General features: G+C 38.0%; 1 protein-coding gene across 2 annotated transcripts in view; it reads right to left on the bottom strand.

Moving 5' to 3' along the window:
• The window catches only part of PRKN (parkin RBR E3 ubiquitin protein ligase), a gene marked incomplete at its 3' end in the record, with an annotated part of 1244701 nt that overhangs the window by 718819 nt on the left and 511687 nt on the right, over window positions 1-14195 (bottom strand). Inside the window, exon 4 of one of the 2 annotated variants that reach the window (XM_082855877.1) lies at window positions 13287-13408. In XM_082855877.1, the coding sequence (XP_082712003.1) occupies window positions 13287-13408 (122 nt within the window). The remainder of the gene's footprint in view (window positions 1-13286; window positions 13409-14195) is intronic. The other variant, XM_082855878.1, reaches the window with a different exon arrangement.

Genomic DNA, 14195 nt, shown 5'->3' with positions numbered 1-14195 from the left:
AATTCATTGCTGAAAATAATGTTCCAAATTATAACTAAAATAATTTAAGTCCATATTAAAAGTCATTAATGTTGCCTAAGAAAACACTAGGAAGGACAACATTTCAGGTTAAGAGTGTAAAACTCCAGTGTTCCCTGTGTCCTTCATTATGAGTGATTTGAAGATCTTTTTCTCCCCAGGAAAGACTGGTGAGCAATAGCTTAGTCTAAACGACAGCAGCCCTGTGGTATCAAGGGCCCACATTTCAGCTAATTTGCAGTTCTTTTTATCTTGATCCATGAGATGGAATTTAATAGATGGCTGGAATGTCTATAACATGAAATTTAGCGAAGAACACGTCAGCGGCATCTGTGGCCCAGCAAAGACGGAGCCTTCAAAATATAAATCAAAGAAAATATAAGAGCATCTCAGAAGAAAAGGGTGACAGTGATCCTGCACATTTAAAATATTTTAAATGCCTTAGGGAACCCATGGAGCACGCAGTGTTAAAAATAATGATGTACCAACTGAAGTTGTTTTTTTTTTTTTAACATCTTTATTGGATTATAATTGCTTTACAATGCTGTGCTAGTTTCCGCTGTATAACAAAGTGAATCAGCTATACGTATACATATATCCCCATATCCCCTCCCTCTTGCGCCTCCCACCCACCCTCCCTAACCCACCCCTCGAGGTGGTGACAAAGCACTAAGGTCATCTCCCTGAGCAAAGCAGCAGCTTCCCACTAGCTATCTATTTTACATTTGGTAGTGTATATATATCAATGCCACTCTCTCACTTCATCCCAGATTACCCTTCCCCATCCCCATGTCCTCAAGTCCATTCTCTACATCTGCATCTTTATTCCTGTCCTGCCCCTAGGTTCTGCAGAAACTTTTTTTTTTTTAGATTCCATAAATATATGTGAGCATACAGAGTTTGTTTTTCTCTTTCTGACTTACTTCACTCTGTATGACAGACTAGGTCCATCCACGTCACTACAAATAACTCAATTTTGTTTCTTTTTATGGCTGACTAATATTCCACTGTATATATGTGCCACATCTTCTTTATCCATTCATCTTTCGATGGACACTTAGGTGGTTTCCATGTCCTGGCTATTGTAGATAGTGCTGCAACGAATATTGTGGTACATGACTCTTTTTGAATTATGGTTTTCTCAGGGTATATGCCCAGTAGTGGGATTGCTGGGTCATATGGTAGTTCTATTTTTAGGTTTTTAAGGAACTTCCGTACTGTTCTTCATAGTGGCTGTATCAATTTACATTCCCACCAACAGTGCAGGAGGGTTCCCTTTTCTCCATACCCTCTCCAGCATTTATTGTTTGTAGATTTTTTGATGATGGCCATTCTGACTGGTGTGAGGTGATACCTCATTGTAGTTTTGATTTGCATTTCTCTAATGATTAGTGTTGGCAATCTGTATATCTTCTTTGGAGAAATGTCTATTTAGGTCTTCTGCCCATTTTTGCATTGGGTTGGTTTTTTTTTGATATTGAGCTACATGCGCTGCTTGTATATTTTAGAGATTAATCCTTTGCCAGTTGCTTCGTTTGCAAATATTTTCTCCCATTATGAGGGTTGTCTTTTCGTCTTCTTTATGGTTACCTTTGCTGTGCAAAAGCTTTTAAGTTTCATTAGGTCCCATTTGTTTGTTTTTGTTTTTATCTCCATTTCTCTAGGAGGTGGGTCACAAAGGATCTTGCTGTGATTTATGTCAAAGAGTGCTCTTCCTATGTTTTCCTCTAAGAGTTTTACAGTGTCTGGCCTTACATTTAGGTCTTTAATCCATTTTGAGTTTATTTTTGTGTATGGTGTTAGGGAGTGTTCTAGTTTCATTCTTTTACATGTAGCTGTCCAGTTTTCCCAGCACCACTTTGAAGAGGCTGTCTTTTCTACACTGTATATTCTTGCCTCCTTTATCAAAGATAAGGCGACCATATGTGTGTGGGTTTACCTCTGGGCTTTCTATCCTGTTCCACTGATCTATCTTTCTGTTTTTGTGCCAGTACCCTACTGTCTTGATTACTGTAGCTTTGTAGTATAGTCTGAAGTCCGGGAGCCTGATTCCTCCAGCTCCATTTTTCTTTCTCAAGACTGCTTTGGCTATTTGGGGTCTTTTTGTCTCCATACAAATTGTGAAATTTTTTGTTCTAGTTCCGTGAAAAATGCCATTGGTAGTTTGATAGGGATTGCCTTGAATCTGTAGATTGCTTTGGGTAGTATAGTCATTTTCACAATGTTGATTCTTCCAATCCAAGAACATGGTATATCTCTCCATTTGTTTGTATCATCTTTAATTTCTTTAATCAGTGTCTTATAGTTTTCTGCATACAGGTTTGTTGCAATGGTAAATGGGAGTTTTTCCTTAAATTCTCTTTCAGATTTCTCATCATTAGTGTACAGGAATGCAAGAGATTTCTGTGTATTAATTTTGTATCCTGCTACTTTACCAAATTCATTGATTAGCTCTAGTAGTTTTCTGGTAGCATCTTTAGGATTCTGTATGTGTAGTATCATGGCATCTGCAAACAGTGACAGTTTTACTTCTTCTTTTCCGATTTGGATTCCTTTCATTTCGTTTTTCGTCTCTGATTGCTATGGCTAAAACTTCCAAAACTATGTTGAATAATAGTGGTGAGAGTGGGCAACCTTGTCTTGTTCCTGATCTTAGGGGAAATGGTTTCAGTTGTTCACCATTGAGAATGATGTTTTACCAACTAAAGGTTTTTAACTCTCTGCTAAGAGAGGAGGTGATGTAGCAGAATGAGAAAATCCTCAGATTGTTTCCATACCATATGGGTTCAAGCTAGAGCCCCACCTCATACTATCTCTTTGGTAATTCTCTTTTTTTCTGATGCTTGTAGGGTTTTCTCAGGTATAAACTGATAGTGATATCTACTTTTCCCAATTAACATGGTTGTCTTATAAATCAACATGATGCACATGGAAATACTTTTTAAACTGTTAAAGGCTCTACAGATTCAGCTTATGTAATAGAGCAGTACATCAGAGGTTTCAGCTGGAGCACCAGATACAATAGAGGTGGTAAACCAAGAGAGGTGCTGATTCCATACACAGATTTATGAATCTAAAAACTAGAGATATAATTTTAAAAATAAACTTTATTATTTTGGAGAAATTTTAGGCTCACTGCAAAACTGAGTGGAAAGTACAAAGTTTCCATACACCTCTGACCAACAAATGATACAGTTTTCAAAATTTGTCACCTACATTGCATATGTAAAGAGTGGTGTGTTGGAGACTGAGTGGAGATCATTTGGATCTCCACTAGTCTGGAGTAGTTTGGAGCCAGTAGTTTTGAGTCACTTGTTAGTATGAGTAAACTAAGGGTTCTCCTAACTAGTTTCATGAACTGTATTTCTACCTAGTGTCAAAATGACCCAGAATTTTCTTTAAATCTTCAGTTGTGCTTTGGGAATTTCATATTAATTTAGAAAGCCATCCTAATAAACATCCACTGCCCTACTGCCTAGGAAATCACCTACAGTTAATCAGATACAGCCATCGTTTAAAGCTGGCATTATCATCTCATGGACAGATGAGCTTTTTCCTTCATAATCTGTTAAAAGTAAGTAAAAAATGTGTTTTTTTCCTCTTTCTTACTTAATAGGGTATCCTATTTAAAGTAGTTGGTGTAGAAGGTCAGTGTAAACAAATGTGATATAATCTGTAAATTGTGTAATGTTGCCATAAAGTTAAGATTTAAGCTTTGTATAAACAGACATAGTAAAGATGGTATATGTGTGTGACCACAAAAATGAATGGAGTGTGACCAAAAAAATAAAGGACTCTGTTAATTGGGTACGCTTTACTCTACTCCATTTCTAGACTCAGTGCCTCAAGCCAGGGACTATGGCTTTTCCACCTTTGTGCTTTAGCATAGTGCCTGATGCATAGGAGATGTTTATACCTGTGTGGTGGAATAAATGAATAACTGAACAAATGGCATCATAGTCACTGTTTTCCTTAACCTATCTGTAATCTTAGAGTAGGAATGAACTTTGCAGTCATCCAATCTAAATTCCCTCCTGATAAAAAAACTTGCTCTTATAATATATACTTGGTGTTTGGTCATCCGTCTTCTGCTAGACGACCTTTAGTAATGAAGGAACAATTGCTTTTCCAGTTAGCTAGCTCTCTTCATTGTATGGCACTCTAATTGAAGAGAGTTATTTGACCTAAAATCTGTCTTCACCCATAAACTGTAGCTCTGCTCTCTGAAAATAAAACAAAATCCTAGGAGTCTTCCACCTGTCAGCCCTTCATATGTTTAAAGCAGTTAAAATGATTCACTTCCTAGGTCTTCCTTTCTCTACTAAACTCATGGCTTTCAAATGTAAGAAAGGCAGAAAGTATCTCCTTCCCTCAATGAAATTCACTTTTCTATGAACAGCTTCAGAGTCACAAGTGGTAGAGCAAGAGTATGAAAGAAAAATCATTATTAGAATCGGGATGTATTGGGAAGCAAGACCAGCAACTTCTGTTTGAACTTGGATAGGACTTGTGTGGACAGGCTAAGACTGATTGAAAATATTTTCAAGAAGAAGCCTGAACTGTACAAGGTAAAAGGGGCAATGCAGATAGGTACTTCTTCATGGAACAGTGATGGTGTTAAGCTTGGAGAGTCAAGAGGTGTGGTTAGAAATGACAATTCAGAGAGAGCAAATGTGGTAGCCACCGGTCAGGAGCTGAGAACACAGGATTGTTCATGATGGGGCTTGCTGAGCTCTTGAGCCTTGATGCCCAGTGGTATTTCTCATAAAGCAGCTCCAGGCAGTTCCAGTACAAGCAGTGTTATAACGGGGCTCAGAGAGGCAAGTGGCCCTTGCAGGACTCATGCCGAGGACTCTAACTTCGTTAGTATTATGCCTCCAACAAGCCAGTAGAGCCAACTAGTCACTGAAAAACTGTCATAATCCACGAGAGCCTCCTCTGTAATTTCATGATTTCCTATTTTCCAGGTGTACCGATGCTCTTCTGTTTTCTCCTCACTGAAGGAAAACACCTGTGTGTCACTGTCCCTTTCCCAAATCTCCATTCCCACTTTAGGAAATGTAGTCTAATAAATTTGGTTCTTTTCGGGAAAAGGCTTCAGAGTAAGGCTCTACTCTCTCTCCATAGTAGTAAGAAAACAAATGTAACTTAATATGGATGTTTCAGTTAGAATGTAACTCTGGTTCCCCAGATTTAATTCTCAGTTTGGTTCCTTTCTCACTGTGGACCCAAGTGAAGTCAACTGACCTCTCCATTTCTCATATGGCTTCAATGATACATTTATGCAGGTAGCTTGGTATTCCCAGATGGAAAATGGCATGCCTGCATAAGTACCAATGCTTCTGTAAAATAACTGAAAAAACATAGCACAGTCCTGATCTGCACTATCTTGCCTAATTCTGTAGGTCTCTCAATGCGACTCTTCTGCCCCTCACATTTTATTAGCGCTAGATAATATGCTCATTCTTTATAAAGCACTGACAAAGGATCTACTATAGAGTACGACAGAGCTACTAAATCCTGTTTATCTTTCCCCAATGAGGTTTTTAGGCCATTTTCTTCTTAAGCAAAGAACAAATAAATTAACCCACTGCCCTGAAGATCTTTCTTTTTTCTTTCCACAATTCTTGATAACACTTCTAAGTGGTCAAATGGATAATATATCAATTTCATCCTGTAGAAAACCATGGAGATACATTTATGTGTAGAAACAACCACTGAAACAACAGTGGCATTTCACACACAAAAACAAGTTCAAGGCTGGCCAAATCCCTTGCGTAGCCATAGTGATACAAATAGAGTATATAACAGTAAAATTTAGACTTAGTAAAGAAACTGATGAGTCCATGAAAGTGATCTAAAATAATTATGCATTTACAAATACGGCAGCCATTAGTCATTTGCCCATCCAATATCCATCTCATCTTCTCTCCTTATTTGCAGAAGTATGATTTTGATTGGAGAAGCAATGGACCAAAACCCTCAGATAAACTGGCCTAAACCAATTATGGCTATGCTGTTTGACTTTGGGAAACACTTGCTTTTCAAGCTTCCTTTGTAATTATTAGTGGGTCTATGACCAAGTTATAAACAATGTGATGTAAGGGGAAGACTGAAAAGAGGCTTCTAAAAATTATCAATATTATTACTTCCTTTTACAAATAAACGAGACAAGCATGGCTGCTCCCCGTTGTCCTGCCCTGCCCGGCCTGCAGACTCAATACCACGATACCTGGTTCTATGACATGAAGGATGGTGGATAGTAAAGGTACAAACAACCCAGTCAATGCTTAAGACAACACTTAAGTCCTTATGAAGTAAGCCACTGGTGAAAGAGTGTTCTATCACTGCCGGTGAACAGAACTGTTAACCAATAAACAAAGCAACCCTGTTTTAAAACATGATACATTTAACTACAACTTAAAATGAAATAATAGAGTATATAATAAACTTTCTTTAAAAAATCTTATCTTTTCCTTTATGTTTTATAAATGTATTTAGGCTGTGATTTTTGTCAAATGTCCTTTGTAGTACCAATAGATACTTCTCTTGTAATTGTTTTAACGCTATCATTCTGAACAATGAATAAAATTCTATGTAGCACAACCAAATTCCAATTAAACAGATTAATGACCACATGTCAGTATTGACTGACAGACTTTGGAAAACTTTATCGTATTTTCCATATGAAGTAAATAACAATATGTACCTCATTGCCATAACCACACATATATATGAAACTAGAACACTATTCAAACAACATAACAATTAAATGCGATATTTAGGTAAACTGCTTTAGATCTTGGTTTCTGGTAAACATTCAATAATAGCTATTAATAATACTCATTCCTCATGATATATATAAATATATATATTTATATACACACACATACATATACACACAATAAACCAAGGTATTTGGTTTTATTGGTTTATTCCTTTGGGAATAAGGAAATAAAGAATTCAACACACTTTTTAAAATATATACGCATACATTTCAGAATGGCATGATTTAAATTTCCTGCCCACAGTTTTGAGATTTTCACACTAGCATCATAGGTCAGGAGTAAGGCTGGGTATCAAAGGACAAACGGTGAGACACTACAGCACGACCAGGGTACATGCCTGGTAAGGGCCCATCTTTCCAGGGACTTCTGATGCTACTGGGTGTTCTAAAAATATGCTCTGGGGATATGCATCTGCAAGATTATTTTCTTTTGCCTCCTTCTTAAAGATTTGTAAAGTAAAATCATTATTTTAAAAAAGTCAGCTACTAATATAGTATAGAGAGTCACCAAAAAAGAAGCAGTGAAAGGAAGGCTTCCTCCACTGGAGTCCAACTGAAAATTATTAGCCTGATTGAAATGTCAATGCATTACCAACACTGACCAACATTTATGCAGGATTCAATTTATTGAAATCACTCCAACTAATAACATATGACCAAAGAAAATTTTAGTTCTGAAATATTAAGCATATGATAAAGTTTCTCAATGTAGGAATTTCTACAGTTGAAATAACATAACACAGTGAATAGTGGACATAACATAGTGACTAGCTGTTGGCTACAGCTGCCTGCAGCTCAGCTGGATAGCATTTTACTTATTTCATACACAGTTTTATATGTATATATAGCGTTTTATCTATTTCAATAGGCAACTTTATATTTTTTCACTTTTTGTTTGTAAACTCTTTATTAAATGTTTATATCATTGTAATATAGCAAAAATGAACTGTTTTCCAATCCACAAGAACATATTTATTGTTTTTGTTTGTTTTTCTAATGAGAAGTTCCCTTGGTTTACTAATAACTGTCTATAGTTCTTCAGAAACAAACACTTCCATCTATGATTGTGACTCCAATGACTGCTGGCTGATTACTCTCACTCAAGGATGTTGGCATTACGCCTCAGAGGCCCCCAGTTACTTCTAGAACCCCCAGGTGAGTGTTCCCCACACGTGACCACTACCGAGTTTGCCAGCTCCGGCTGTTCTGTTTGACATTCTTGCTGTTCATCTCTTCCTCCAGCTGCTGCTTTGCCTATGCAGCTTGACCAAGAGCCAACTGAGGGGCCTCCCTGGGGTCAGCACCAATAATCATTACACAGATGTCCCAGCAAAGAGGGAGGGGCACAGCCAGATAAAGAATGGGATGCCAATTTGAATCTCAGATTTAAAAAAATAATATAGTTATGTTCCATGCAATGTTTGGGACATACTTATACATTAACAAAATATTCATTGTCTATCTGAAATCAAATTTAGGTGAACACCCTGTATATTTGTGTGCTAATCTGGCAGTCCTACCCAGCATCTTCCTGGTGCCAGAATGATGCTGAGCTCCGTTCTCGTCCCCAAGCCTGCCTGGCTCTGGCTTTTGTCCTGATTCTCACACAGACTATGATGAAAAACCTCTTTTGTCCACTCTTTGCTCTCACTCTCCCCTGAACCATGGGGCTCAAGCCAAGTCCAAGGAGCCATTCTGTCCATTCTCCTTTTCTCTCATCTACAGTTTTATTACATATGTGACTTTATTATGTACGTAAGAGTAGGTTTTTGATATTAAGGGAAGTAAGTAGACCCCTGGTCAACAATTAATCTCTAACAAATATTAAGTTTAGGAACAGTTATACATTTAGAGTATATTTCTTAATAAATTTCCTCACATAAATTGTTCCTAATCTATAAACCAATTTTAAATAAAGTCCATCATGTCAGGCATTTGTACAACTTACTCTATTTATTTCACCATTTATCATCAGAAACCTTTTAGCTTTAATGCTATTCCACAGCAGAGTATCTTATTAGAGTGGCAAAGATAAAGTTCTTTTTGAGATAAAGTAATTACAGTGATTGTAGGGGAAAAAAAATCATCCACAGTTCGTGGCTGCAGTAATCTCCTGGCTTCTGATTCATTTTAAGACTAATAAACTGCGTGCAAACAAAAAGATGTTAATCGCGGGTAACTCAGGTTACCTAGAGTTTGTGCTGGAGGTATTAACAATTTGTAACTTAATCAGAACTGAAGTGCCCTAGAGGTGTAAGTTTACAATGTGAGTTCAGCAGTTGCTTCAAAGTGTTTCTGGTAGAAAATCAAAAGTTTTCTTCACTTGAAGAAATGACAATAAGAGCTAATGGTTTCTAGATGTTTATTATGTGTGAGGCACTGTTCTAAATACTTTAATGAGTTAAGTCATTTAACCCTCACAGCTTTAATGAAATTTTTACTTCCAATTGATGACAAGGAAACTGAGACATAAAGAAGTTAAGCAACTTGCCCCAAGTCACACAGCCAGTAAGTGAGAGAACCAGAATTCAAATGCAGAACATCTGATGGACAAAAGGACCACAGAGGCCATTCTCTCCAGGCCTTTGTTCCCAGGCAATTCAGAGCCCCATACAGTATTCCAAGGCAGAACACTATGTTCTGTGTGTTCTCTCATCTCACTTCTACATCCTATCTTGTAATTATTTTTAGAGTCAATAAATCATTTTACTCATAAACATCCTTATCATATTTTAAGCCTGTTTCCTTTTAGAAAAAGTAGTTTCTTCCTATCACAGAAGCTTTGTTTTCCACAGGAGGTACAACCCATCTAGACTGTGGGCAACGGCTGGAGCGTGATGGGAGAAGGGACAGGACATGTCATCCCAGCGTAGGAGAGAACACCGCTGGGACTCAGTGAGCAGAAGCCTGCAGGGCTCAGGAGGAGGAACCCTCTTAAGGTGATTCCCTGGGACAGAATCCTCATCATCAACATCACATCTACCTAAATTTCACCAGCCCAGGCAAATATTTTAACAGGTCACACAGTCTCTGGTAGTCTTGTGTTTATATACGTTGGTGCTGGGAAATCTTTGAGAGCTTGAGCTAAGAGCTTTCTTCCTCACCAGAAGGCTTGCTCTTCACCCCACACACTTATAATTTAACAACAGGACAGACAGTAGAAGGAATTGTGCCTATTGACATTCTAACCTTGAATTTGGCAGGATTCCAGGAGAAAGGGAGAGGGGAACGAATCTTTAAGTCTCTCAGTGCTGTTTCTTTTTCCAATATGAATTCCTTCTTTAATGTCTAGTTATTCTAAAAACAGTGCATAGTCTACGCATCTTGGAAAGCCTTATTTTTTCTGCCCACTTTTCTGAATTAAAAGAAAAAAAGGTTCTGAGCATATGATTTCCACATCATTTGATTTTCCACACTAATGAGGGAAACAGTGATGACATAGGTTATTTAAAATCATTCATTTTATTATTCAAGAAGACAATCAGAAATGTATATGCATGGATAAAGCCACCTCCCTCTGTGGTCAACCCCGTGTCGTTTCTGTGTGGACCTACGTGGACCATCTTTGAATAGGCAATTGAAAACTGGCTGCCTGCCATGTTTTTCCAATCAGTTGTTGTTCAATGTTTTCCAGTGAGTGTTCATTTTTCTAAAGGCTATTTCAGTTAGTGGAAACCCTGGTCAAGGTCACCATGAATTAAAGAAGATCATTTGACTTGGAGACAGAAGAAAACCTGGTGTTTTCTGTAAGCTAATTGTCAACTTACTCTCAAGGTCAGGCCAAAACTTCAGACCTCAGTTTCCCCATCCTTAACACTGTGACAGAAATGGCTGTCCTTCTTTCTTGCCAATTTATTACGAGTTTCACATTAAATATGAAACATTTCAACAATTCAACCTAAGAGCATTACGTATGAGAGGCGGCTCATTCTCTCGCATGTAAAACTTAAATAGTGTTGAGGAAATGTTGGAATTATGAATAAATCCCCAACAACAGCAAAAAATAATTAGGAGGCTACTATTAAGACTCATGAAGGGCATGGGGCTTATTGCAGACAGATTTCTTCTAACCAGAAAAAATAAAATTATGATTTAAAAAAATAAACCAGGTGGGTAAGTAGGTTCCAATTTTCCTCACTGTGTATTAAAAAAGCTCCTTGCAGAAGCTCAGGTAAACCACAATCTGTTCCCTATAACTAGTCAGCTACGCATGATCCTATTTCTTTTTTCTTCTTTTTCCTGACCAGAGGAAATTGTGTACATTGTAGATCTTTATAAATTTTGGGCAAATGAAACCTATCAGTTTTCTATTCTCTGCTTAGAAACCCTTCCTCTTAGCAAAGTCCCACACCTGCTCCATCATTTCTAAGACTAAACTTGCAGACCAACTGCCAGTGTGATTAGTCAGCTGCTCACAGAGATATTGTTTGAAGGTATTACTGAGTGTGTATCTTTTGATATTAATAAAAAACCAAAATGCCTGGTCTATTTATTTGTTGGGTACCAGTTATGCTACATCTAGTAACTGTACTGAAACTCTGGATTAAATAAATAATCTTCAAATCATCTTTGATTCTATTTTCTTAATCCTTAAGGGTATTTTTTCTAAGAGCATTTTTGAATGATATTTTAAATACAAGGAAAGTAGTTGAATAATAGAACATTTATTAGCAGATTTGTATAGCAAGCAATCTATCCTAAAAAAGGGCCAGGCCTTTGGAGAAATACAGAAAAGACTTTTCACTTCTGGCACCAACATTTGTTAACCATGTAACTTTGAACTCATTACTTAACTTTGTGGAGTCTCTTTATTAAAAGCATTGGATAATGATATCTACTTTTCAGGTCTGTGGTGAGAATTAGAGAAAAATACAAGTACCAGAATATAAATGTAAGGAAGGAAGTCAGTAAATTGTGGCAAAACAATCATACTTACTATGATTCATATGATTATAAAATGCCAAATAGAATTTCTAAAGTTTGTGGATCTATTGAATCAATGTGTGAAAGTTCAAACGCAGATGCCATCCACTACAGGCAACACACCACGTGAGGTGCTGGAAATAAGACAGGGACCCAAACTGACAAGTTATCTGATCTTATGAGGCTTACAGACTCTTGGAATATAGACAGATAGACAATTGCATAGAATGTAGGACAGAAGTTTAATGATAACTGAATTACGTTTTTGAGTAATTCCGCCATTTCCCCAGGTTTGAGTCAGAGATCCACGCTTTCCCCTTGACTCGGTACATCCTTCAGGTTCTTTCACAATGCTCCCTCACATCCAGTAAGGGTGATTGATGAATTAATAGGTGATTTAATTAACCTCTTTGCCTTTGATCTATCACCAGCCTCAATCCCAGTGACAAACTGTTACAGCACCAAGAAATAGTCTTAAAACATCATTTTATACATGGTCTTTGTTTGTGACGCTTTGCCTTTGCTCCTGTTGCCTACGGAATAAAATCTAAATGCTCTAGCCGTCACTGGGGCCCGATGTGCTCACGGGGGTGCTGCTCTACACATCAACCCCTAATCACCTGTAAAAGTCTTTATCCTTCTGTGCCTCCTGGGCTGTGCTCTCAGCACTGAGCTGACCAGAATGACCTCTGCTCCCCTACACACATTGGCATCCACATCACATTTAGCCAAATTCTACACAACTATCACGCTAAAGCCAGGAACTACTGTGCCTATGTTTTATATCAGGGGCCAGCTGGCAAATCTTTTCTCTAAAGGGCCAGAGAGTAAACATGTCCGGTGTTGTAGGCCATCCAGTCAATCTAGGGCACAAGAAAGGTACAGACAACGCACACAGATGTGGGCGGGGCTGTGTTCTGACAGAACTTTATCACAACACTGGAATTTAAATTTCATGTCCTGTTCATGCATCACACAATACTACTCTTCTGACGTTTCCCAACCACTTAAAGATATAAAAACCATTCTCAGGTTGTGGACTGCACAAAACAAGAAGAGGCGGCAACACATCGTGCTTTCCAACCCTGTTTTATATGCATACTGGTCCTTGATCCACAACTTTCCTTTTCATTTTTTTTATTGAGGGTCACTTACCTCAAGTGCACCATCCTTAAATGAAGAGTCCAAAAAATTTTGACATATGCATACAACCATGTTCCTATCACACAGATCGAGATATGAAACATTTCCAGGATCTTAGAAGGATCCTCCTTGGCTGCTTCTAGAAGACACCCCCAACCTCTTTTTGATATAAAATCAGCCTCTATATTCCCTTTCAATAGGCCTGGATTAAAGAAATGGGGGCAATGGCCCTGTAGTACCTAAAATTTACAGAGCAGTATATTTTTAAATGAAACTTCAAATACCATTAACCATTACAACCACATAGAAGTCCATTTTTCAGTAATGGGTGATATCTGATCAGAAACCCCAAAAGGCAACTCTGGAAATACACATTCATTTTTCAGGGCAGCCGGCTCACGCCGCATCTCCTTACCTGGGCCAAGGTGAGCGTCGCTTGTTGGCAGGTGCTGCACCGTACCCTGAGCTTTCCTGGCTGCACTCCTTGACAGGGGCCTTTGCAGTAGACAAAAAAGCTGTTGTAGGTTGGTCTACCTGCTGGGAAAAAAAGAAAGCAGAGGAAGTAGCCAATCAATGCTGAATCCAAATTTAGACAAATTTTAAAACTAACTCCTCAGGAACATTCTGAAACATTACTGGGATAAATATTATAATGAAGATACAACAATTTAATTTATTAGGTTGGCCAAAAGTGCCTTAGGTTTTTAAGTAAAAATAAAAGACACATTTTTCATTTTCACCAAGAACTTTATTGAACAATGTATTCACCCTTTTGTTCCACTACCTTCTGCCATTTTTCAGGCAACTTCATAATTCGAACTTCCCAAAATTTTTTATCTTTTTGAGCAAAGAACTGCTCCAGGTGCCTTTTACAGTCTTCCAGGGAATTGAATTTTTTTCTATTAAGAGAATTTTGTAAAGACCTAAATAAATGGAAATCCGAAGGTGCAATGCCTGGTGTATACAGTGGATGAATCAGAACTTCCCAGCCAAGCTGTAACAGTTTTTGCCTGGTCATCAAAGAAACATGTGGTCTTGTGTTATCCTGATGGAAGATTATGTGTTTTCTGTTGAATAATTCTGGATGCTTTTTGTCGAGTGCTGCTTTCAGTTGGTGTAACTGGGAGCAGTACTTGTTGGAATCAATCGTTTGGGTTCCGGAAGAAGCTCATAATAGAGGACCCCCTTCCAGTCCCACTATATACACATCACCTTCTTTGGATGAAGACCAGCCTTTGGTGTGGTTGGTGGTGGTTCATTTCACTTGCCCCACAATCTCTTCCATTCCATATTATTGTACAGTATCCACTTTTCATCGCCCGTC

This window comes from Leucopleurus acutus (genome assembly GCF_964270905.1).
Source record: "Leucopleurus acutus genome assembly, chromosome: 15".
Taxonomy (NCBI): Eukaryota; Metazoa; Chordata; class Mammalia; order Artiodactyla; family Delphinidae; genus Leucopleurus; species Leucopleurus acutus.
The sequence above is the reverse complement of the archived record's forward strand: the minus strand, read 5'-3'. Positions and strand labels throughout refer to the sequence as shown.